The 24,448-nt window shown below is 49.0% G+C and overlaps 1 protein-coding gene across 14 annotated transcripts in view; it reads left to right on the forward strand.

The window, feature by feature from the left end:
• The window catches only part of NIN (ninein), a 159,714-nt gene that overhangs the window by 54,697 nt on the left and 80,569 nt on the right, over window positions 1–24,448 (forward strand). For all 14 annotated transcript variants that reach the window (XR_008305432.1, XR_008305434.1, XM_053242503.1 and 11 more), the window contains exon 4: window positions 2,447–2,616. Coding sequence is in view for 12 of the 14 variants with exons in the window: in XM_053242503.1 (XP_053098478.1) it covers window positions 2,447–2,616 (170 nt within the window). In the remaining 2 variants the exon portion in view is untranslated. The remainder of the gene's footprint in view (window positions 1–2,446; window positions 2,617–24,448) is intronic.

Below are 24,448 nucleotides of genomic sequence, written 5' to 3' on the forward strand. Positions count from 1 at the left end.
CTTAAATGATGGGTTTTTCTTCTTTTTGTAAGTGTCAACCATGTTGTTACTGGCCCTGCACTAGGGATGTGCATGAACTGGTTCGGATGCCCTATTACAAACTTCCGAACTGGTTCGAAGGACCAGCGGTTCAGTCGGTTCGAGCAGGGAAGGGTGCTCTTCCCCTCCCCCACTGCCTTGTTTCCCCCGCTGGCACTGTGTTTAAAAATGGTCCTGCGGGGCAGCAGCGTATTTCCTTGCCACCCCAGTGCGCATCGGACCAGAAGTGCCCGGTGCACGTACATCCTGGTTCCGTGCACATCCCTACCCTGCAGTGCTCTTCCCCTGCTAGCTAAACAAAAGAGGAACATTTTAAAAGTGGTGATTCTCTTACATTTAGTAGGGGGAGAGCAATTGGCCCTATCCAGCCCCAGCACAGCACCCCTCCAGTGGCTGTTGCTGGTGTCTATCTTATGTTTCTTTTTAGATTGTGAGCCCTTTGGGGACAGGGATCCATCTTATTTATATATTTATTATTGCTCTATGTAAACCACTTTGGAGACATTTGTTGAAAAGCGGTATATAAATATTCGTTGTGCTGTGTGTATTCTCTAAATGGCCTCAGTGCTTTTACTGTGATTGTGTGCTGCTTTGAGGGATTTAGCCCAAAGGCCAGGTTTGGGGTTTGGAATAAATCAGGGGTCCCCAACCTGTGGTCCTCCCAGATGTTGCTGAACTATAACTTCCTTCATCCCCAGGCATAATAAATAAATCTTTGGGCAACAAGAATATTCAGCCACATAAATACACGTTTGTAGGTCAGAAAATGGCTAATATTAGCCATTTTATGTTATTGTACGTAGTCCGGAAACTTCAGTTGGTTCAGAACGCGGCAGCCAGGTTAGTCTCTGGGTCATCTCGGAGAGACCATGTTACTCCTTTACTGATGGAGTTACACTGGCTGCCAAGAGGTTTCTGGACAAAATACAAAGTGCTAGTTATAACTTACAAAGCCCTAAACGGCTTAGGCCCTGGGTATTTAAGAGAGCGTCTTCTTCACTATGACCCACACCGCCCATTGAGGACATCTGAGGAGGTCCGTCTCCAGTTACCACCAACTTGTCTGGTGGCTACACAGAGACGGGCCTTCTTGGTCGCTGCCCCAAGATTGTGGAATGCGCTCCCTGCTGAGATACGATCCTCCCCATCTCTGGCAATTTTTACAAAACACCTGAAAACCCATCTTTTCGCCCAAGCTTTCTCAGCTTCCTAATATTTTGGGGTTTTAATTTCTGGTTATTTTAAAATTGTTAAATTGTTTTTAAGTTTTTGTATATGTTTTAAACTGGCTTTATGTTATTGTAAACCGCCCAGAGATGAATGTTTGGGGTGGTGTACAAATTTAATAAATAAATAAAATAAAATAAAATAAATAAATAATAATAATATGTGTTAGCAAGCAGAGTAATGTCCTTTAGCAGCTGGGGAATTGGCTGTTGAGGCCTGGGTTGAGACTGATGCTCAGCCATGAAGTGACTTCAGTGGGGTATGAGGCATTTGCCCGTGCCATAGAGTCCCAGCTATTGTTTGTTTAATTTTATGTATGCACTGAAAAATGCCTGCCTGCTTGCTCTGCAGGGACTCTGAGTGGTGTTCAGGGAAAGGAAAGCGGCACCATATACCAGTGGTTCAGAATGAGATATTTTTGAGTCTTAAAGCCCTGTGCCCAGGTTCTCATGGACTGCCTTCTCCTGTAGGAATTTACTCTCGTGTTTAAGGCATTTAAGGAGGCCCAGTTCTGTGTTCCTCCTCTCTCTGGGATGTGGCAGGCAGGGGCTTCTCAGTGGTGGCACCAAGATTCCCTGGGGGGCGGGGCTTGTGCTGCCATTGAAGAGCTCCACTATTCTGACTTCTTACAGATTAAATGTTGCAGAGTTTTATTCTGTTAGGCTTGATCTGCACCTGCAGGGTGGATTTTTGAATGGTCTGTCTTGTAGAATAGCCCCTTCAAGGAGAAAACTAGCACATCAGGAAAATGAAGTCCACTAATGAAGTCCACTGCAGGGAAAAGGCACTCACGGGTGGTTCCACCCAGCCGACCCCTTTCCTGTAGCAACAGTGGCTTCAATGGGCTGGCGCTCTGCTTTGTTGCCAGGCTGGTAAGGGGAGTGAGAGGCAGACCCACCTGCCCACTTGCCCCTGCTGCCCAGCAAGCTAGGAATGATGCAGCCCTCACCCCACCCCCAGAAGCTAGAAGAGTGCAGAGGCCTGCCCTAGGACCCAGCATAACCCAGCACTAGCCTGTAACAGGGATTCCCAGGTGTGGTTGACTACGACTCCCATGATCCCCAACCAAAGGCCATTGCAGCTGGGGATGCTGGGACTTGTAGTCCACATCTGGGAATCCCTGGCGCCCCTTCCGGGATTTTTCAGGCATAACCCCTTGAATCCTGTGTGTTGTTTGCAGATTCTTCTTCGGAAGCTCAGCCCAAATTCATCAAGGGCGGGAAGCGCTATGGGAGGCGATCCCTGCCAGAATTCCAGAAATCTGCGGAGGAGTTTGCGGAGCTGACGGTGATTGAACCTCTGGATGAGAAAGCCCGGCCTTCGCGCGTCTCCAGCAACGACCGCGACGAGGTAAAGATTTAATAGCATCCTTGGTAAATAAAAAGCGGCAGGGAAGGAGCTGAGGTGGAAAGCCTCGCTTGTTTGGGCTGGGTTTGTGTTTCTGGCATGTATTCGCCAGGTAGTTAATGCATTTGTGCTCTCTGATCATTGTGTCAAATTTATCGCTCTACTGACCGAACTGTATTTAAACTCCCTTCAGGCCTGTCTCTTATTTCTGGCTGAATGGGCCCCAGGGAAAATCACGTAAACCCCTTTCAGAACAGAAAATATCTGGAAACAGTGTGCACGTGCGCGCTCTCTCTCTCTCTCTCTCTCTCTCTCTCTCTCTCTCTCTCTCTCTGAGTATCTGGTGGCAGCGGGGCTGGATCAGGGCCCAAGCATTATCTGCAGGTAGAGAAGAGGCAAAAAGATGAAGCAGGACTCAGAATTTGGAACCGATGGATCTGCCTTGTCCTGAGTCAAGCCATTGGTCCCTCTCACTCAGTGTTGTCTACACTGACCGGCAGCAATTCTTCAGGCCTCCAGAGGAGGGTCTTTCTCAGCCTCACCTGGAGATGCTGCCAGGGATGGAATCTGGGGCCCTCTGCATGCCAAGCAGGTGTTCTGCTACTGAGCGGCAGCCCTGCCCTTGAAGTGCAGGTTCAGAGGAGGTCGGCGTTGAGTGAGGCAAGGAAACGGAAGGCGGAGACTTGAGGCACAGCCGTGGGGTGAGGTGGGAGCTCTGGGTTCGGGGCTGCCGATGTCTGCCTTTCAAAAAAGAAACAAACTAAAGCCAGCCCCATGGTAGGGGTGTGTGTGTGTGTGTGTGTGTGTGTGTGTGTGTGTGTGTGTGTGTGTAGAGTTGTTGACCGCCCTCTCCCCTTCCAATTCCTCAACCTCAATCCCTCCTTTGCAGAATGGACTCATGCTTTCCCCTCGGCAGCTAATGGCAGCATGTGGGGTGATTTGGACTGGGGTGGCAGCACGAGAAAAAGGATTAGAACTTTCTCCTGGTGCTGCAACCCTGATCGAAACCCTGAAGAAAAGTCCCCCCCCCGGGAAGAAAAATGGGGGGCACTAAACAAAGAGCTCACCCATCACTGTTTAGCTGGGCCCTCCGAGGAACTGCAGACTGGCCTGCTTCCTTTCCAGAGGATTCTAGGAGGATGCAGCCAAAGAGAGAGGAGGGTAGCGCTGTGCTTCCAGATTCTGTGTGGGGCAGGGAGGGGGCAGCAGCTCGGTGGCAGAGCGTCTGCTTTGCATGCCGGAGGTCCCAGGTTCAATGCTTGGCAGCATCTCCAGGTCGGGCTGGGAGAGACGCCTGCCTGAAACCTGGGAGAGCCACTGCCAGTCAGTGTAGACAATGCTGAGCTAGAGGATCAAGGGTCTGACTCCGTAGGAGGCCGCTTCCTATGCCTGGGGACGGGGCTGCTGCTCAGTGGCAGAACATCTGCTCTGCATGCAGAAGGTCTCCGGTTCAGTCCCTGGCAGCATCTCCAGGTAGAGAGGCTGGGAGAGACGCCTGCCTGGAAGAGCCTTTCCCCAGAGTGTGTGAGCCCCCCTTTCCGTTCAATTTCCCTGGCCCTTTGCAGCCGGCTCTTCCCAAGCCTGGGTGCAAAACTTGCAGTCCCCTCTTCCTGCACACTAAAGAAACAATATATAAAACGAATTGTTCTCTGGGCTGTTGCTGCCTTGCCATAGTGCCCCCCCCCGAATTGTGATGGCTCAGCCACGTTCCCTCCACCACTGGGTGTTCCAGGTCCAAGTGCCTCCTTTCTGTCTTCCAGTCTCCCCCAGCAGAATCTACGGTGCTGGGCTCCACTAAAGCAGGAGTCCTCAAAGCTGGCTCCCCAGATGTTGTTGGGCTACAGCTGCCATCGTCCTTTCGGCTGCAATAGCTGGAGGGATGATGGGAGGGGGACCCAGCTGTGAGGACCCCTTCTTTGCCAAGGGGAGAAGATAAAGGGATTTTCCCCAAGGTGGGACCAAAAACCCCGTTCCTCGCAGCCTCACTGTCTGGTGCATCTTTCCTCCTTGGCCTGTCTGTGGACTTCCCAGAGGAATCTGGTGAGAAAGAAAGAAAATGCTGGCATGAGGAGTCCTTTTGCTCTGATTCATCAGAGCTCTGTATGTGTGCATGCAGGGAAGGGGAGATCTTCCCTCTTGTGGCTCCGTCCCAGATTGCAAATCACCTGCTCAGATCTCCCCCTGGAAGTCGTGGAGAGCAAAGCCTGCCCCACTCTGGGGAGCCACCCCTTTCTCCCAGGCCATGAGTGGAAGGCCCCTGATGGAGCCACATGCCTGAAGCTAAGCAGGCCTGGGTCTGGTCAGTGCCTGGATGGGAGTCTGGGAATCATCCCTTACCTGCCACCTTGACTTCCACCATGGATGAAAGGCAGGATGCTGGCATATAGCTGAGGGAGAGGTCAGGGCTGAAGAGTAAGGCAGAAAGCAGGGGCCAAGGGAGAGAATGGGGTACGGGCCACAAAGCCAGCTGCGGATGCTGCTCAGTCAACTTGTTAAAAGTGTCAACTCCGTGTGTGGCAGCTGTGAAAAAAGGCAAATTCCATGCTAGGGATCATTAGGAAAGGAATTGAAATTAATATTGCTATCTTCTTCTATATATTTAATTCTCTAAGGCATACCTGTGGCTAATCCCGTGTGTGGCAGCTCTCATGAGATTTCGCAAGCAGAAGCACCTGATTGGGCAGTGGGGATTCCATATGCAGATAGGGAGAAGGAGCCAGTGAGAGCAGAAACACCATGGTGATTGGGCAGTGGGGATTCCATATGCAGATAGGGAGGAGGAGCCTGTGAAGGTTAAGGTCAGTTGGAATGCAACTGTTACTGGTCGGAAGATGTTCTTGATTGTAGAGGAGAGGAATCTCTCTCTATAAAAGGAGAGTGGGCAGGGGTCTGCGAAGAGAGGGGTCGTGAGGGAGGAAAGAGCCCCTTGAGGAGCAGGAGGCTGCTGTTGTTTGAATTAGATGGGGAAACAAGATGAACAAGATCTGTTAGCTCAGGGAGGGAGGGAAGGAGAGAGAGAGAATGAACATGAAGGGAAGGGAAAGAAAGAGTGGGGAAGAGCGAGTGGAGGAGAGAGAGAAAGAGAGAAAAGGGAGGGGAAGAGAGACAGAAGGGAGGGTGAGGGACGGGCCTGAGCCCAGCAGCAGCAGCCTGAGGGGAACGAGTGGCCATGGTGGCGGCGGCAGCGAGGAAGGGTCCGGTCAACCACTACTGCTGCTCCTGTAGGGAGGAGCAGGAGCGGGGCTCAGGTGAGGAGGTCTCTGGGGATAGGAGGCTGCAGCTTGGCCAATAGGTGCCACAACACTGCAGCTGCAACCAAGAGGTGTGAGGAGGATGGAAGCAACGGGATGGAGGAGGAGCAGGAATGCGGCTCAGGGGAGGGTGGGGAGATCTCTGAGGGGAGGCGGGGCTGTGGCAGGGGGTGAGGGAGCAATCCAGTACTAGCGCACAGATGCTCTATGCGGGTTAAGCTAGTAATGTTGTAATGCCCTTATACAAATCTGTGGTGCGGCCACATTTGGAGTACAGGTACTGCTGTGTACAATTCTGGTCGCCATATCTTAAGGAGGATATTGTAGAACTGGAAAAGGTGCAGAAGAGGGCAGCCAAGATGATCAGGGGCCTGGAGCACCTTCCTTATGAGGCAAGCCTACAACACCTGGGGCTCTTTACCTGGGAAAAGAGGCAACTAAGGGGAGATATGATCAAAGTGTATAAAATCATGCATGGAGTAGAGAGAGTGGAGAGAAAGAAATTTGTCTCTCCTTCTTTCACAATGCTAGAACTAGGGGCCATCTTATTAAACTGAATGCCGGGAAATTTAGGACCAACGAAAGAAAGTACTTTTTCACACAGCACATAATTAATCAATGGAATTCCCTGCCATGGGATGTGGTGATGGCCACCAGCTTGGATGGCTTTAAAAGGGGCTTAAGACAAATTCATGGAGGGCAGGGCTATCAATGGCTACTAGTCTGGTGGCTGTGGGCCATCTCCAGCCTAAGAGGCAGGATGCCTCTCAATACCAGTTGCAGGGGAGCAACAGCAGGAGAGAGGGCATGCTTTCATCTCTTGCCTGTGGGCTTCCCAGAAGCACCTGATGGGCCACTGTGTGAAACAGGATGCTGGATTGAATGGGCCTGATCCAGCAGGGCTGTTCTTCATTTTATGCCCACATTTCCATCCACATTCTGAATGGGCACTTGACTGTTAAGAACCTAAGAAAAGAGTTCTCGACCTCGAGTCCCCAGATGTTGTTGGAGTACAACTCCCAGCCTGCCTGCAGATGATGGGAGTTGAAGTCCAACAGGGTCTGGGAACTTAGTGTGGAGTCCCACTGCTAACTGAACAAAAAACCCCTAACTGAGCAAAGAACGCCTGCTAACGGAGCAAAGAGACACCTTTTAACATGGTGATTCTCTTTTATTTAGCAGGGGGAGAGCAACTAGCCCTATCCACCCCCAGCACAGTATCTGCAGTGACTGTTGCTGGTGTCAACCTTGTGTTTCTTTTTAGATTGTGAGCCCTTTGGGGACAGGGGGACATCTTATTTATGTATTATTTATTTTTCTATGTCAACCGCTTTGAGAATTTTGTTGAAGAGCGATATATAAATATTTGTAGTAGCAGCCGCAGCAGCACTCCTGACATAAGGATTTAGCCAGGCAGGACAGAGTTGGAGTCCACTGTAATGACATGCAAAGAAAATGCAAATTAGCCGCGAGCCCTAGGGCTGCCGATAAGAGCTCAGGGCTGCGACAAAGAACCTGGCCATCCCTGGCTTGCCTGGGGGTTGTGGGGGGCACCCTTTTCTGGCTCTGCTCTTCAGCCAGTCACATGTTTATTGACTGCGATGCCAGGACAGAAACAATGGCCCAATTCTGTTTGGGAGACACGAGCTGTGTTCCTAATTGGCTGGCACGTCAGGCCCTGCTTGCTGGCTCAGGCTGAGAATTCCTGCTTCTGGGTGAGCGGAAGCTGGTAATTGAGTTGTGGATGTGATTTAGCAGCAGCCGTGCCTGATGAGTGTGTCTCTGTGAGGAGGAAGATGTTCCCAGAGATGTCTCCCTTCACTTGTGAGAGCCAGATAAGGGCTCACGCAGGAGATCTGTAGCTGAAGAAAAGAGCTCCGGTGGTGGGAGATTATCGGCTGAGGCAGAGCATTATAAACGGGGGTTTAGGGCCGGTACATGCAGCCGTGCTTATCCCTTGATGGCCGCCAGCTGAATGTGTGAGCGGAGTCGGCTGAAAAGTGTTGCGTTCAAGGTGATCTGGAGCGACATGAAAGCATATCAGTGTTGGGCTGTTCACACATGCAGCTCATCATCCCTGGATGTTTCTGCCATCAGTGGGGGTGGGGGGGTGGACCCCTAGCCTTGAGCTTATCTTTGGCTTTGTGACTCCTCCTAGCTTCCGTTTCATATTTTCTTTAACCACACATCAAACTTGTGAGCCTCAACTCAAGGTGCAGCAAGAGATCCGTGCAGTTCTACAGGCAAAGCTGTCCTGTATTGAAGAGTTGTTTGAAATCCATTGTTTGAAGGCAACCTTGGCTCTCTAGCCAATATGCTGTGGCTGGGGATGATGGGAGTTGTAGTGCAAAAACAGATGGAGGCCCAAGGTTGCCTTCCCCTGCCCAAAGGCTTATTTAACTTCCCCTGGGCTTTGGTACAAGCATCTCCTTAGAGACACACCATATCTACCCAAATAGAAGAGGACTCTGGATTTAAGACACCCCCCTTTGAAAATACAGGTTATACTGTATTTACCTGAAAGGAAGGGGACTCTGAATTTAAGACAACCCCCTGATGTATAACATGATATGATACGGTATGATGAATATTTATATAACGCTTTTCAACAAAAAGTTCCCAAAGCGGTTTACATAGATATAAATACATTTAACAAATTGTTCCCTGTCGCCAAAGGGCTCACACGCTAAAAAAATAAATATAAGACAGACACCAGCAACAGCTACTGGAGGGATGCTGTGCTGGGGACGGATAGGGCCAGTTGCTCTCCCCCTGCTAAATAAAGAGAATCACCACTTCTAAAAGTTGCCTCTTTGCTCATTTAGCAGGGGACATCAACGAACTTGGGAAAAAACCTAGTCTTGGATTCAGGTAAATGCAGTACTATTTGTGTTCTCTAAATCAGGGATTCTCAACGTTGGGTCCCCAGATGTTATTGGACTTCGACTCCCATAATCCCCTGCCCCAGTAGCCTTTGGTTGGGGATTATGGGAGTTGAAGTCCAATGACATCTGGGGACCCAACGTTGAGAACCCCTGCTTTAAATGCCTCCCTTGAGTTTAAATCCCTCTCTAAATTCCCAGCCTTGCGTCCCCAGATGTTACTGGGCTCCAACTTCCATTGACCTCGGCCACAATGGCCTTTGTAGTGTCTCTCCAAACAGAGACTCATTTCCAGCCCTTCTGCCTGAGACCCCTTAAATTTGGGGTGGCAGGGAATGAACCTGGAACCATCTGTGTGCAAAGGATCTGTTCTGTCACTGAGTCATGGCCCCTCTCCCTGTGGAAGCTCCCTGCTGGCATATTCGATGTTGAAATTACCCGCGGAAATAAGTTATGGTGAGGTGGCCGTGTGGTTCGTGCCCACACTAATGCTCCATCTGCGACCCTGTCATTTGGCATCTTTCTTCCCATTCCACACCGATCTTGTATAAGCGGCCTTTTAAAAACCAGCGGGGTCTCAGAACAAGCCCTCATAAAACTGGGTAAGCGAGTCGGTTCTTACAGCTGCGCCCTCGATAATGGATTTGCTTACCAGCATGGAGAGACTAATCCATCTCCCCTGCAGGCCCTGTGTACTGCGTTGACCTTGGAATTAATGGTGAGACACTTCCCAGGGGGATGCTCAAGCCGGAACAACTGTGCTGTGAATTTTATTCCTCTCTATTGGTTGTGAAAATGGGTGTAAAGGGTTAGTCAATTAACAAGGCCCATCAATTAACTGAATTGGTTGGTGGCCACGTTTCCCTTCACCTCCAGTGGTCTGGTGCCAAGCAAATTCTCCCTGGTGGCTCCTTTTGCTCTGGGAGTATTTATTAAATGCCTAATGAGATCTCATCAGCACATCAGTTTAGGGGGTTCTCCATGACTTCTCCCCAACTTTCATTTATCACCTTCTAGGGGAAGCGTCTTGCAACCAGCTGTTCCTTCGCTTCCCCTTTCCTGGACCATGGAAAGTTCCAGGCTGCTTTTCCTCCAGGCAGTTTTAGAGGAAACTGATTATGTAGACCCATTTCATACTGGCTTTAGAGCTGGCTATGCAGTTGAGTCTGCCTCGGTCGGCCTGAAGGATGACCTTCGCTAGGGAATTGACTGAGGGAGTGTGACTCTGCTGGTTCTTTTGGATCTCTCGGCAGCGTTCAATACCATCGACTACGATATACTTCTGGATTGCCTGGGGGAGTTGGGGATGGGGGCACTGCTTTGCAGTGGTTCCGCTCTTATCTCTCAGGTAGATTCCAGATGGTGGAGCTTGATGATGGTTGCTCTTTGAAACTAGAGCTGTTATATGGAGTCCCTCAGGGCTCCATTCTGTCACCAATGCTTTTTAATATCTACATGAAACCGCTGGGTGAGGTCATCAGGAGGTTTGGTGCTGGGTGTTATCAGTAGGCTGATGACACTCAAATCTACTTCTCCTTGTCATCTTCATCATCAGGAAATGGCATTCATTCCCGAAATGCCTGCCTACAGGCTGTAATGGGCTGGATGAGGGTAGCAAATTGAAAGATGGAGGTGCTCATTGTAGGGGCTCAGAATTTGAGGGATGAATTAGATCTTCCTGTGCTGGGTGGCGTTACACTCCCCCAGAAGGAACAGGTACACAGCTTGAGGGTACTCCTGGACCCAAGTATCATCCTGGTATCTCAGGTGAAGGCTATCACCAGGAGTGCTTTCCATCAGTTTCGACTGATTCAACAGCTGCATCCACTCCTTGAAGAGAACAATCTCAAAACAGTGGTGCATCAGCTGGTAACCTCCAGGGTTGACTATTGCAATGCTCTCTATGTGGGGCTGCCTTTGTACATAGTCCAGAAACTTCAGTTAGTTCAGAATGTGGCAGCCAGATTGGTCTCTGGGGTAACGCGTAGAGACCATATTATGCCTGTCTTAAAACAGTTGCACTGGCTGCCAATATGTTTCCGGGCAAAATGCAGAGTGCTGGTTATTACCTTTAAAGCCCTGAACAGCTTAGGTCCGGATTAACTTAGAGAGTGCCTTCTTTTACATGATCCCCACCGCACGTTAAGGTCCTCTGAGGAGCTCCATCTCCAGTTACCACTGGTACATCTGGTGGCCACTCAGAAGTGGGCCTCCTCTGTAGCTGCTCCTGGCCTGTGGAAGGCACTCCCGGCAGAAATCTGTAGTTTGAGTTCATTATTGGCCTTCAGGAGAGCCCTTAAAACCTATCTGTTTGGCCTGGCCTTCCAGGGTTTTTAAACTGTTTTAAATGTTTTAATTGTTTATGGTTTTATGCTGTTTTTAAATTGTTTTGTAAGGATTATTTTTAAAGGATTGATTTGTGGGTTTTATTTTTGTTGTTGTGCACTGCCCAGAGCCATTTGGATGGGGCGGTATATAAATGTAATAAGTAAGTAAATAGTTTTCTTTGAAGGAGAGAGTACTTTGAGGCTCGCTCTGTCTGTAGGTGCTTCCAGGTGGGCTTTTTTGGACATACCTCTATGGGTTTCCACACTGAAATGCAAATGGAATAGAAATGGGTGTGTCCCGACACAGCTGTTCCCACAGATTTCCATTTTGTACCTGGGTTGTGTTTTCCATCTGCCAAAGGGAACAGAGCATTGCCAGTTGGTTGGCTGTACCTTCCGCTGTTTCCCAACCCTGGCTGATATCCAGACTAACTTGCTGAATAGGACTACTCAAGGCGTAGTGTAAAAGATGACTGATTTTCAATAGGACCTCCTCCAGTACATTTTGACAGGATGTCAGCCCCTGTTCCCAAATCCCCACCGAGCCTTTTATTGTAAATATTAAATTATGTTATTGCACAATTTGCATTTGTCAGACTTCCACAATACCTCCCCACTTCTGCCAAAGTGTTAGAGATGCTTCTATTTTCAAATAAGAAACAAATAAAACCAACCACTCTTTGTGCTTTTAAGTGCTTTTCTGCTCCTCTGGCCATAGTTGCTGCTTTAGGTGGTCACTTCCTGAAATAATTTCCTCCCACTGGAAACCTTTCTCTTTGAATGACAGCTGAAATTCTAGGCACACTTTCCTGGGAGTAAGCCCCATTGGCTCTAGTGGGACTGACTTCCTTGACCTCGGAGCCTTCCTGAGAAAGGTGGCCTCCTCTGCTTATTCATTCCAAGCCCTGTGAGACACCGACTGAGCCTGCTCCTGGCTTCCTTGTTCTCCCAGAGACCGCCTGCCTGTCTCCCTCCCTCCCCTCCTCCCCTCAGCCATCACACCTTCCAAGTGAACATACATACATACTGTATTTACCTGACTCCGAGACTAGATTTTCCCCAAGTTTTTTGATGTTAGAAATTGGAGGGTGGTCTTAAATCCAGTCCTGTTCCTTTCAGGTAAAAAGGGGTATAATCTGGGGTTGTCTTAAATGCAAAGTCGTCTTCTATTCAAGTAAATGTGGTAAACATGTGTGTAAATATTGCTTTTTAAAAAAAATCAAATGTTTGAGGGGGGAGCACAATGGGGGAGCTACTTCTCCGAGTAACTGGGTAGAGAAACAGGATCTTGGATGGGAGTTTCCATGCCCCAAGCGAGCCATGTGGTTTGATGATTTTTAAGGGAGGGCAGAAGATCATAATTGCAGTAAAACTGTTTTTAGGTTTTTTTGGGGGGGGCGGGACTGCAAAGGGCAATGACCAGAAGCCAAGTGACAAAGTTGTGCACACAGGAGGCCGATGACATCATGTAGATGTCCAGTAACAACCCCTAACAATCAATGCTCATGAATAAATTGTCGTCTGAAACCTCCTTTGTAATCATCTGGTCTGTGTTTTTCACCAATAGGCAGGTCCATTCATGGTTTTGCAGGCGCCCAGCAGCCAATTAGCCTCAGTGGGTCTTCCTGGAGTCTGTGCCTCCTTGGGTGTCCCACCCAAAGGGATGCCTGGTGGTAGAACAGAGGGAGCGGCCTACTACCGAGTCAGACCCTTGGCCCATCTAGCTCGGTACTGTCTACACTGACTGGCAGCAGCTCCCCAAAGTTTCAGGCCAGACTCACTCCCAGCTGTCCCTGGAGATGCTGCCAGGGATTGAACCTGGGCCCATCTATTATGGAGCTACAGCCCCATTGACTGTAGGCCACTGTGACAGGGGAAGGATGACAAGAGCTGTAATCCCACAACAGCTGGAACCCTGGACGAGCCAAACCCCTGCTAGCCTAAAAGACTTCGAGGCTCAGCAGCCATCAGTCAGAAGCCCACTGCCTCTAACTTTGGAGGCTTGCCGTAAGCCAAATCTGTTGCTGGGCCATATAGAGCAGTGGCCCTTGCTCCATGTGGTGCCAATGAATTCCATAAGTCAGGGGTTCTCCCGCTTGGGTCCCCAGATGTGGTTGGACCACACCTTCCATCCTCCCCGGCCACAAGGGCCAAAGATCATTGTGGCTGGGGATGATGGGAGTGGTAGTCTAGCAACATCTGGGGACCCAGGGATGGGAAACCCTGAGGGCATTCCCCATGGAGGGTCCCATCACTGAAAAGGCCCCGCTCCTTCTAGGCATCAGCCTGATCCAAAGTTGGGCTCTGTGACTAGACCTCAGCAGTGCTTCAAAGCAGGTTTCTGGGGAATCAGGTCTTCCCTTCAACCAGGTCCTGAGCCCTTTGCCACCTGCCAAGCCGAACACGGCCCCATCAGTTACGTCTGGGGTTCCCACCATGGGCCTGGTCGCACTCTTGTGCCCCCCATCCCGGGCTTCGCAAGCGTCTGGCAGATTGCCCTGTGGGCGGCCCTTCAGCCAGTCTTCAAACTCTAGCTCAGTTTCTGTTGGGGTGAACGGAGCCCAAAGAGAGGGCAGTGGCCCCGAAGAGTCAGGGTGACCCAAGAAAGGTTCACGGAGTACCCTGGCATGCCAAAATGAAAGCAACATGTGGCCACAGCCGCACGAGTGTCATTCCGCTCATGTACAGCAGCATATACATCGGTAAACTTACTAAAGAGCCAGTGTGGTGTAGTGGTTAGAGTGCTGAACTAGTCTAGGACCGGGGAGACCCGAGTTCAAATACCCATTCAGCCACGAGACTTGCTGGGCCAGTCACTTCTCTCTCAGCCTAGCCTACTTCACAGGGTTGTTGTGAGGAGAAACTTGAGTATGTCGTACGCCACTCGGCTCCTCGGAGGAAGAGCAGGATATAAAATGTGAAAGAAAAATAAATAAATAATAAATATCCCAGCCCATCTAAGAACACACGTGATCAATCAAAGATCATCAGTAGCTTTGATTATCATAGCATCCAGAGAATAAAGAGAGGGGTGTGTTGTGTTGTGTGACAAGACAAGGTTAGCGTGCTGTATGTCTGCCCTGGTCATTTTAATTAAACTGCCACAGTTGTGCCAGTATCGTTATGATCGGGTTTCAGCCTCCCACCACTAAAGGCCCTGGACATTCTATTGCTTATAAAATCCAAGCCATTTGTCTGAACTGCCTGGCCATCCGTTGCACATTCACTAGGTGACAAGAGACACCTCCCCTGCAAATCTGGTGAAGGCCCACTGAAAAATGGCTTAGATGGAGCCGTTTAAAGTTTTCTTTCCTCTTGAACAGGGGTTTAAGGGGTTGGTGGCGTTCTTTTCGGACTCAGGAAGTGGTATTTAAACTATTTTTTAGTCCATTTGCATAGTTTCAGCTTTCAGACTGCATGCCAGAAAAGTGCTTTTTTGTATATCCCTCTGGTTATTGGTTGTAACCAATGGGTGGTTATTTCACAATTGATTCCCAAAGTTGCATATTAAGAGGCTGAAAAATGCACTGCTAAAAGAATCTGTGCAGTAGGACTTTTGAAGCTGTGATGCCCACACCATTGCCCACAACCAGCATGGCAGCCAGCTCCTTCCGCACTTCTGCCTTGGTCTTCCAGTTGGACATTGGGCTGGGGAGGGATGCATCCAGGCAGACATTTATCAGGTGCAGTTTCCCTCGTCACTTCCTAGAGATGCCCCTGATGAATGTCTGTCTGATGCATCTCTGATCAAGGCAAAGTGAGGGTGCACGGAGCCTCATTTCTAAAGCCGCCATCATATACCAGACTGGTCAAAGTCTTTACAGCTTATACGCTGCAGAAGTTAAGATGGGCACCTGAACTTGCCATTTCCATTCTTTTTAGAGCGTGAGTGAAAACGCAAAGCATCTTAACTCTCATCTCAAACCCAAGGTTTTTGGATGACTGAATTAGCAGTATATCCTGGCCGAGAGGAAAGGGGTCCATCTTGTGGGAGCAGATGGTTGGGTGGGGCTGGAGACGTTGCTAAGATTGGAGGGAGAGGAGACCGCACGGAGCAAGAGGCTCCCCCCGCAGATGCCTCCATGGGTTTTGCGCCTGGTCATTGTCAAACTGCGGGCCATCTGTTCTCCAGGCCAGCAAGGCGGGGGGGGGGGTCCTCTCAAAACAATGCATTCCTGGAATCCTGCACGGGCAAGGAGCCTCCCGCCCCCCTGGTAATGTGCGTGACCCTCGCCCAGCTGCAGAACAGTTGCCATCTGTAGAAGAATACCTGGCGTGACGGGGCGGGGTGGGGGGGGGACCCATGCTCCACAGAGCCCATGGAAGCGCCCCCTTTTGTCTTGGCCGCAATCCGCCGGCTTGCCTTCTGGGGCAGTCATTTTCGGGTTGCTTGACCTCTGACCTCCGGTGCCTCCTCTCCACAATGAGCCTCTTGTCCAGCATCCAGTATGGTAATGAGGCAGCGTGTGTGCAAAAGGGTCCAGCCAGCTGAGGCCGGTGCGGCTGCCTCCGGATACAATGGGGGGCCCCTTAATCTGTGCGGGGCCGAGCGGGGATGCTTGCAAATGGGGCGCATCACCATCGCAGGAGCTTGGCTGCCGGCACCGTGGCCAACAATGAACCTTCCAAATTAAACGGAGGTTGGCAGGTGCTCAGATCTTCATGTCGTGGGTGTAGGGTTTGCAGCTGACTACCTTGGGTTTCTTTGATGGAGGCCATTTGGCAGGGAGGGTGGCAACAGGGGAGGGGTTTTTGGAAACGTCCCGCTAATTCTTATGTATGCCTCTCCCCCCCCCCTTATTTTTCAGTTGTCCGTGCAATTGTTGAGGCTCTTGTTTTTCTCGCAAGGCTTGCCTGGCTCCAGGTCCTTCCCTCTAAAATAAGAAGAGGGTAAATAAGTGTAAATAAATAAGGGTAAATCAATCACCTTAAGTAGCACAGCGGGGAAATGCCTGAGGTTGCTGGTTCGAATCCCTGCTGGTATGTTGCCCAGACTATTGAAAAACCTATATCAGGCAGCAGCAATATAGGAAGATGCCTGCAAAAAAGCCTGCAAAAGGGCTTTTTCGGTTGCTGCCCCATTTCTTTGGAACTCTCTTCGCGTTCAGTTTCATCTAGCCCCTTCCGTACTGATCTTCAAATCCCTATTGAAGACTTTTCTGTTTCGCCAGGCTTTTGCCCTGTAGTTTACTTGATTTGTTTTTTGTTAGTTACTTTAGTTTTTAATTTAGAATGTAATTTTTAATGTTTCCTTGTTTGCATGTTTTTGTGCACCGCCTGGAGTCTTCAGAGTGGGCGGTATATTAAAGGTTTCTAATAAATAAATAAATAAGATACTGAAAGGCATCATCTCATACTGCATGGGAGGAGGCAATGGTAAACCCCTCCTACGAAAGAAAACCACAGGGCTTTGTGGGTGCCAGGAGTCAAAATTGACTCGAGGGTACACTTTGCCTTTACCTTTAAATAAGTCTAGTTAGAGGAGGGAATTTTCAGGAAAGGAGGTGATACCCCCTGGTGTTTATTTATACTCCAGCAATTGTTCAGAAGTAATAACAGTGGGGGAAATATAATTGTGATTTCCCAGAAGTGATGGCCTGTGTTGTTGCTAATTATGCACAGCTGCTCCAGTTAGACCATGCACGATTGGGGTTTTGGCTTCTGGACATACACCCCTTGCAACTCTAGTGCACGCTCTCCGTCTCTACCAGTTTAGTTCCTGTTTTCCTCTTAAGTATCCATGTTGGCTGCGTGTGCCAAATGGGAACCTGATGTCACAGTTTATATGACTCACGATCCCTCATCCAGGACAGTGTGGGCATTCTCCATCACTGCACAAGCATGCTATAAAGTAGGGGTGTTGCTAAAAGCCACTCAAGCGGATGTCTGGTCCAGAACTCTAGGGCAAGGGTTCTGAACCTTGGGTCCAGTGTTCCCTGTAACAGGGATTGCCAGATGTTGTTGACTACAACTCCCATGATCCCCAGCCAAAGGCCATTGCAGCTGGAGATGTGGTCAGCAACATCTGGGGATCCCTGTTGCAGGGAACATTGTTTGGGTCCCCAGGTGCTGGACTACAACTCCCATCACCAGCAGGGGATGATGGGAGTTGTAGTCCAGCATCATCTGGGGACCTGAGGTTCAGAACCCCTGCCTTAGGGGCTGGGTTGGAACAGGTTCTGGTCCATCCTTGTCAGGGGTGTAGGTATAATTGAACAAGGGGCTGAAAATGTCCTTGGGCCGCTGAGAAAGGGGGTCTTGCCAGCTGGTAACAGCTTGCTCTTCAACAGCAAGTACATGGGAGGAAGATGAAGAAGGCAGGCGGCCTCCGGCGGGGAGGGCATGAGCCCTCTCTTGTCCCACGGTGCACTACAACTTTGTGTTTTAATTGTGTTTTAATAGTTTTAACATTTTAAGTTTTAATGTGTTAATATTGTTTTTTATTGTTTTGTAAACCGCCCAGAGAACTCGCATTGGGGGGCGGTATAAAAATGTGATAGATAAATAAAATGAATAATTAATAAATAAATTAACTTTGCTGCGCTGCAATCCAGCACACTGAGAGGCTGGTTTACCTCCCCTTCTCCTTTGGCAGACCAGAAGCTTTGGGGCACGTGAAGCAGAGCCGGAATCCACAATCCCTGACAAAGTGCCTTCTAACAATGAAATGTATTTTTGCAGAGCTGCCTTTCAACCCCCCCCAAAAAAAACCCCAAAACGAGGGGGGTGTGTGTGCTGTGGCACCAGCTCCAAGGATATCTTGCTCCTTTGACTCTGGAGTAATTGCTGCAGCCTGTGCCCTTGTGTTCATCTCATGTGGAACAAATGTATCCACTTCCCTTTTCGCCAATGCCAGGGTCGGGTCTCTGGACTCTTCCCTTCTGCATCGCAGCCTTTTTTGCTGCAGGTCATCTGAGGGCAGTGAGAAGTCAGTCCCGGCAAATGCTCTAATGCTGCCACTAAAGTCGAGCAGGCCCCATGGCACAGCCTTTTACAAAGGTTTAAGCCGCGGGGAAGGAACTTGCCTAGGGAGCAAGAGGTTGCCGGTTTGAATCCCCGCTGGTCTGTTTCCCAGAATATGGGAAACTCCTGTATTGGGCAGCAGCGATCTAGGAAGGTGCTGAAAGGCATCATCTTATACTGCGTGGGAGGAGGCCATGGTCAACCCCTCCTGTATTCTGCCACGAAAACCACAGGGCGCTGTGGTCGCCAGGAGTCGACACTGACTCGATGGCACAACTTTGCCTTTACCTTTAAGCTGCATTTTAGGGTGGGGGTGGGGATACTCTTTGAGACATAAGTGCAAACAGTTCCCAATTTGGCTGCTCAAAGCTGTGACCTTGGAGCTGCTGGGAGGTGTGGTGAGCCATCCTGGCTGTTGGGTGCAGCATTTCTGTTCAGCGTTCTCCCTCCCTCCTTATCCTGATATGGGATTCAAAAGCCCCCATTCGCCACACACAGACAGCGTCAAATGCAAATCCAGAGTGTTATGCCAAGGTTTCCGCGAGGAGGAACGTGAGAAGCTGCCTTCTACCGAGTCAGGCCCTTGGTCCATCTAGTTCAGGATTGTCTACACAGGCTGGCAGCAGCTTCTCCAAGGCTGCAGGCAGGAGTCTCCCTCAGCCCCATCTTGGAGATGCTGCCAGGGAGAGAACCTTCTGCATGCAAGCAGGCAGGTGCTCTTCCCTATCCCCTCACCTTATAGGGCCCACAGGTAGTCTCCCATTCAAATGCAAACCCGGGTGGACCCTGCTTAGCAAAGGGGGGAATTCATACTTGCTACCACAAGACCAGATCTCCTCTGGGGGCTTTAGCACAGCGGTAGAGCACCTGCTGTACATGCTGAAAGTTTGTAATTCAGAGGTTGCTGAGGGATGATGGGAGTTGTAGTCCAACAACCTCTGGGGACCGAAGTTTGAGAGCTGGTCTTGTGGTAGCAGCAAGCATGATTTGTCCTCTTAACTAAGCAGGATCTGCCCTGCTTGCTTGCTTGCTCATTCATTCATTCATTCATTCGATTTCTGTACCACCCTTCCAAAAATGGCTCAGGGTGGTTTACACAGAGAAATAATAAATAAATATGATGGATCCCTGTTCCCAAAGGGCTCCCCAATCTAAAAAGAAACATAAGATCAACACCATGGATAGGGCCAGTTACTCTCCCCCTGCTAAATAAAGAGAATCACCACATTAAAAGGTGCCTCTTTGCCAAGTTAGCAGGGGCATATGAATGGGAGACTAGAAGTGTGAGCGCTGTAAGGTATTCCCCTCAGGGGATGGAGCTGCTCTGGGAAGAGCAGAAGGTTCCAATTTCCCTCCCTGGCAGCATCTCCAAGATAGGATAAGATTTTTTTATTGGACAAGATTTTTTTTATTGAACCAACAAACTACCAAAGCATACAGTACGTTGCCAAAGCACAATTATATACAAAGTGGTTGTTTGTACATGATATATCTACAAAGATTTACACACAAGGATTTGGAAACCCACAAGGTTATGAAGTATATGCAGGTAGTACTGTAACTCGGGGGTGGGGGATTTCAAGGCACATCAGGTAATCGGAGGAGGGTTACGTCCAAAGTCCTTTTCCACAATTTGTCCCATTGCTGTTTAGAAGAGATACTCTTGTCTTTTTGCACATAACCATACAAACTTTTCCAGAAGAGATTTACTGTCTCATCTGCGTGAACCTCTTGGTCACGTCTTCCCTCCCTATTCCTATGCAGGAGCATTGCATAAATAGCATACAGGTTTACTAACCTGATTACGAGAAGGGGAACGTTCCAATTCTCTAGTATGGAGGCACCCGTTCCGTCCCGTTTCCTTGAAGGTTTCTTTCTGGGACCTCGAAAGGAGGTTCTATCGCTCCAACCCGAGGTTAGTTCTTCCCAAGTCTGTTTTTCCCAATCAGGCCACTCTAACAGCTTGCTTACTCCCTGCCACACTCTTTTGGCTACCACACACTCTTTTCAGAAATGTGAGTGGGTTTCCCTGAATGTTTTGCCTAGCTCGCTAGCTTTCTGTTTGCAGGTGATTTTAGGGCACTCTTGCTGGTCCTCTGGGAGCCATGGCTTAGCCGCATTAAGTGGTAGTACTTGATGGTATAAGCGCCACCTTGTTTCCCATAAATGGAAAGGGACTTTTTTCTCCTTAAAGAGAGCGATAGGGTGATCGGGTTGCAACAAGTACTGTGAAGTGCGGTGTTTGTAGCGTTTACATTCTAAATCAGGTTTTAAGAAACCCACTTCTAGAATCTCTCCATAAATTGTTTTCCTCAGCTGCTTAACTGAGGAGGATCCTTTAAATAGATCCGGTTCAACCTTCCATTTTTTAAGTGTGAATAACAAATCTCTCAAGTAGTCCGGGTGTTCTCTTTTTAATACTTGTGTGATATTACCATTGAAAGATCCTTTCCCCCACCATGCTATGCCCCATGCTGACTTGCGCCAATGCAGAGCGAAAAGCGAGACCCAGGTTTTTTCAGGAGGTTGGACATACTATGGACATTCACGAAAATCCAGTTTCCAAAATTGTAGGACATGAATTCAGTTACAAAGTAGGGTTGCAGGGCAGGTAGGGCTAGGCCTCCCTGAGAAATTCCTGCCTGCAACCATGGAGAAGCCGCTGCCAGTCTGTGTAGACAATGCTGAGCTAGATGGACCAAGGGTCTGACTCAGTCTATGGCAGCTTCCTATGTTCCTTAACTCCTGTTCTAATTCAGTCCCCAGCATCTGAATGTGGGGCTGGGAAGGACCTCTCTCTGCCTCAAAGCCTGAAGAGCGGCTGCGAGTCAGTGTGGGCAACACTAAGTTAGATTGACCCATGGTCTGACTCATTTGAAAGCAGCTTCATATATTCTGATGAGGGGAGCAGGGAGGATGGGACCTGGCCACTTGAGAAGCTTTTTTCTGTTCGTAGCTCTGGCAAAGGAGAACTCCTCACTGGCCGAGCCACATGGGCAAGGACCACATCACGCCCATCCCAGTCATGGAGTTGGCATCCTGCAAGTGGTGGGGCTGCCCATTTAATGGGAAATGCCTGCTGGAGAGGTGTGGATCATGTGGCTGCACCACTGCCACACACACACACACACACACACACACACACCATGGTCTGGTCATTTAAAGATGCCCCGGGCGGCACTTGAGAGCAGCATCAACAGCTGGAGCAGTGGCATATGAAGGGCCCCTGTTTGCCCACGTGGTGTTGGGGATCCAAATATGGGGGTTTGATCCCTCTTGGGAGCCACTGGGCCAGCAATTCAGAACCAAGGGACACGGGAAGCTCCCTTATACGGCGTCAGATCAGCACACAGGCACATAACTCCTCAAAACGAGAGTATAGCTCCATCTCAACAAATGTTATGGTATTGTATTGCATTGCATTGTACTTTGTTTGGTTAATTTCTGTACCGCCTAATATAGAAATCTCTAGGCAGTATACAGATTAAAACATGTCTTTATGTATGTATGTATGTATGTATGTATGTATTTTTTTAAATAATTATTTTATTTTATTTTATTGTTCAGTTTTTATACCGCCTTTCATATGGCATCCCAAGGCAGTTTACAAAAGTTAAAATACAATAAAACTCCATAAAAAACACATTTTAAAACCTTAAAATCAGTTCAACAGACCATAAAATTAAAACAGACAATTTTTAAAAGCTGGGAAAGCTTGGGCGAAAAGATGGGTTTTCAGGTGTTTTGTAAAAATTGCCAGAGATGGGGAGGATCGTATCTCAGCAGGGAGCACATTCCACAATCTTAGGGCAGCGACCGAGAAGGCCTGTCTCTGTGTAGCCACCAAACGAGTTGGCGGTTCAATATAAAACATTTAAATATAATATAACAGTATATTTCTGATAATTATATTCACAATATAAAACATCAATATAAAACATTTAAAATGCATTAAAAAGATAAAAATCACAATCGATACAAATACATTAAAATTTAAAAAATTAGATTTCAGTTAAAAGCCTGGGAAAATAGGTACGTCTTCAGGGTCCTCCCAAAAACAAACAGAGAAGGAGACGCTCTTATTGCAGCAGGGAGGGCATTCCAAAGTGCTGGGGCAGCCACAGAGAAGGCTCTGTCCCAAGTTGCTACCAAATGAGGTGGCGGCAACCGTAACTGGACCTCTCCAGATGATCTTAATAGGTTGCAGAGTTCACGACAGAGAAGGCGTTCTCTTAAGCACCGTGGGCCTAAGCCGTTAAGGGCTTTATAGGTAATAACCAGTACTTTGTATTTTGTATGGTATGCCATGGAGCAGGTATTCTCAGCGATGGATCCCCAGATGTTAATGCACCTCAACTCCCATAATCTCCAGCCCCAGTGGCCTTTGGTTGGGGATTATGGAAGTTGAAGTCCAAAAACATCTGGGGACCCAACGTTGAGAATTCCTGCCACAGAGAAGCATAATGGAACCATAGATAAATTTATATGTGCGCCAAATCCACGTATAGTTTAAAAAGTCCACAGCAGTGACCCGGTGTGCCTCCATTTCAAAATTAATCTCTTTTTCAAGGGGACGAACTATGTCAGTATAAATGTCCACTTTTCCAGTTACTGCCCTAGATAATATTGTTGATGGGTTTGGAGTATCTTGATCCTGGCACGCAGAGCTTTTTGTTCTTTATACCGAATCAGATCATTAGTCTATCTAGCTCAGTATTGTCTACACTGACTGGCAGCGGCTCTCTCAGCCCTACCTGGAAATGCTGCCAGTCAGGGAGGGAACCTGGTCCCTTCCGCATGCAAAACAGATGCTTTCCCACTGAGCTGTAGCCCCATTCCTTAAGGGGAATCTCTTACAGCAGGCAGCATTCACATGTTGCCACCCATACAAATGCAAACCAGGGCAGGCCCTGCTTAGCAAAGGGGGGCCATTCATGCTTGCGCCCACAAGTGGTATCTCCTGTGGATGTGCTGCTTGCTGGTAGCAGCCTCTGTCTAGGGCAGGTGGGCACTGCTCGGCATGGGTCTGGGGTTTCTGCCCCCCGTCCGTCAGATGCTGGAGCAAAAGCTGGAAGCAGCCACTTTTTTAAAAGCAGAGTGACCTAATCCAGTTTCCATAGCTGCACCAGGAGATTAATGGCCTTCTAGCTGTAATCTGAATGAGGAGTATTAAACTTCTGTGTGATGACGTGAGTGCCTTTGTTGGGTGATTGGCATCTCTCTCTCTCTCTCCGCTTTCAAATCCATCCGTGTCGTGCAGGCACAGTTTTTAGGGCTTTTATGTGCGTTTTTTAAAAGGCGGAAGATTAGCATCCAGCTCTCTGCAGCTGTGTGTATGCACGCTGGTGTATAAATAAGGAATGAGTTGTCTCGTGCACCGAGAGGCGGGGTGGATCTCCCCAAGGGACAGGGATGGCGTATCATTTTAATAATGCCTCGGGATTGCTTTGATGCCTGTTTGAAAAATAAAACAGCCATTATTACATGGTACGTGGGGGCGGTGGGGGCGGGAGGAGCTATGGCTTAGTGCTTACAGCAGCCTTCTGCCCAGAAGGAGCGTTGTTTTGCCAGGGGAGGAGCAGCAAGCTTCCTTGACTTGTCCTTGCACTCCCATCTGCTCGGGTTCCCTAGGCTTTGGTTAAGGGAGAGGGTCTCAAAGTTGGGCCCCCAGATGGCGTCGGACTACAATTCCCGTCACCCCCAGCCACAAAAGGCCCTGTGGCTGGGAGCGATGGGAGTTGTAGTCCAACACCATCCAGAGACCCACGTTCAAGAACCCCTGGATTGCCTTTCCCTGCAACACGCACATTCTGCAAGTCTGTGAAACGTCCCCTGCTCAGTCCGGTGGAAACGCAAACAGCTGCCCAGGGTCGATTTCCAAGGACATGTGACCCTCTTCCAGGCCAGAAGGAGTGCCGAAGCTCCAGAACAGCACCTCATAATACTTGGCATTCACCTGTACGCAGCCCAGAAGGTTGCATTCTGACAAGACACAGCACAGTACAGCAGTGACACTGTTGGGAGGGGCCACGGCAGCCCCCACCCCAACTGCTGTGCTGTATTGCGTCACTGCGGAACTCGGACATGTCTTTCGGGACCTGCTGCCCTCTCTTCCTTCGCCTCTTTACCTTTGCCTGGGTGGGGCAGGGCTGTGTCTTCCTTGATCTTCACTCCAGAGAATGAACGAATCATAAATAAATGCATAAAATTATTTGTTAGCCACCCCATAACAAATTGTTCTCTGGATGGCTCACAACAGCACAACAATAAAAAATTCCAATTAAAACACACAACACAAAACAAATTACAACATAGAAAATACAAAATATAATACAAAACATTTTAAAACTATTTTTAAAAGCCGGGTTAACAGACAGGTCTTCACCTGCTGTCTAAAAGAACAAAGTGCCGA

Source organism: Hemicordylus capensis, chromosome 1, assembly GCF_027244095.1.
Source record: "Hemicordylus capensis ecotype Gifberg chromosome 1, rHemCap1.1.pri, whole genome shotgun sequence".
NCBI lineage: Eukaryota > Metazoa > Chordata > Lepidosauria > Squamata > Cordylidae > Hemicordylus > Hemicordylus capensis.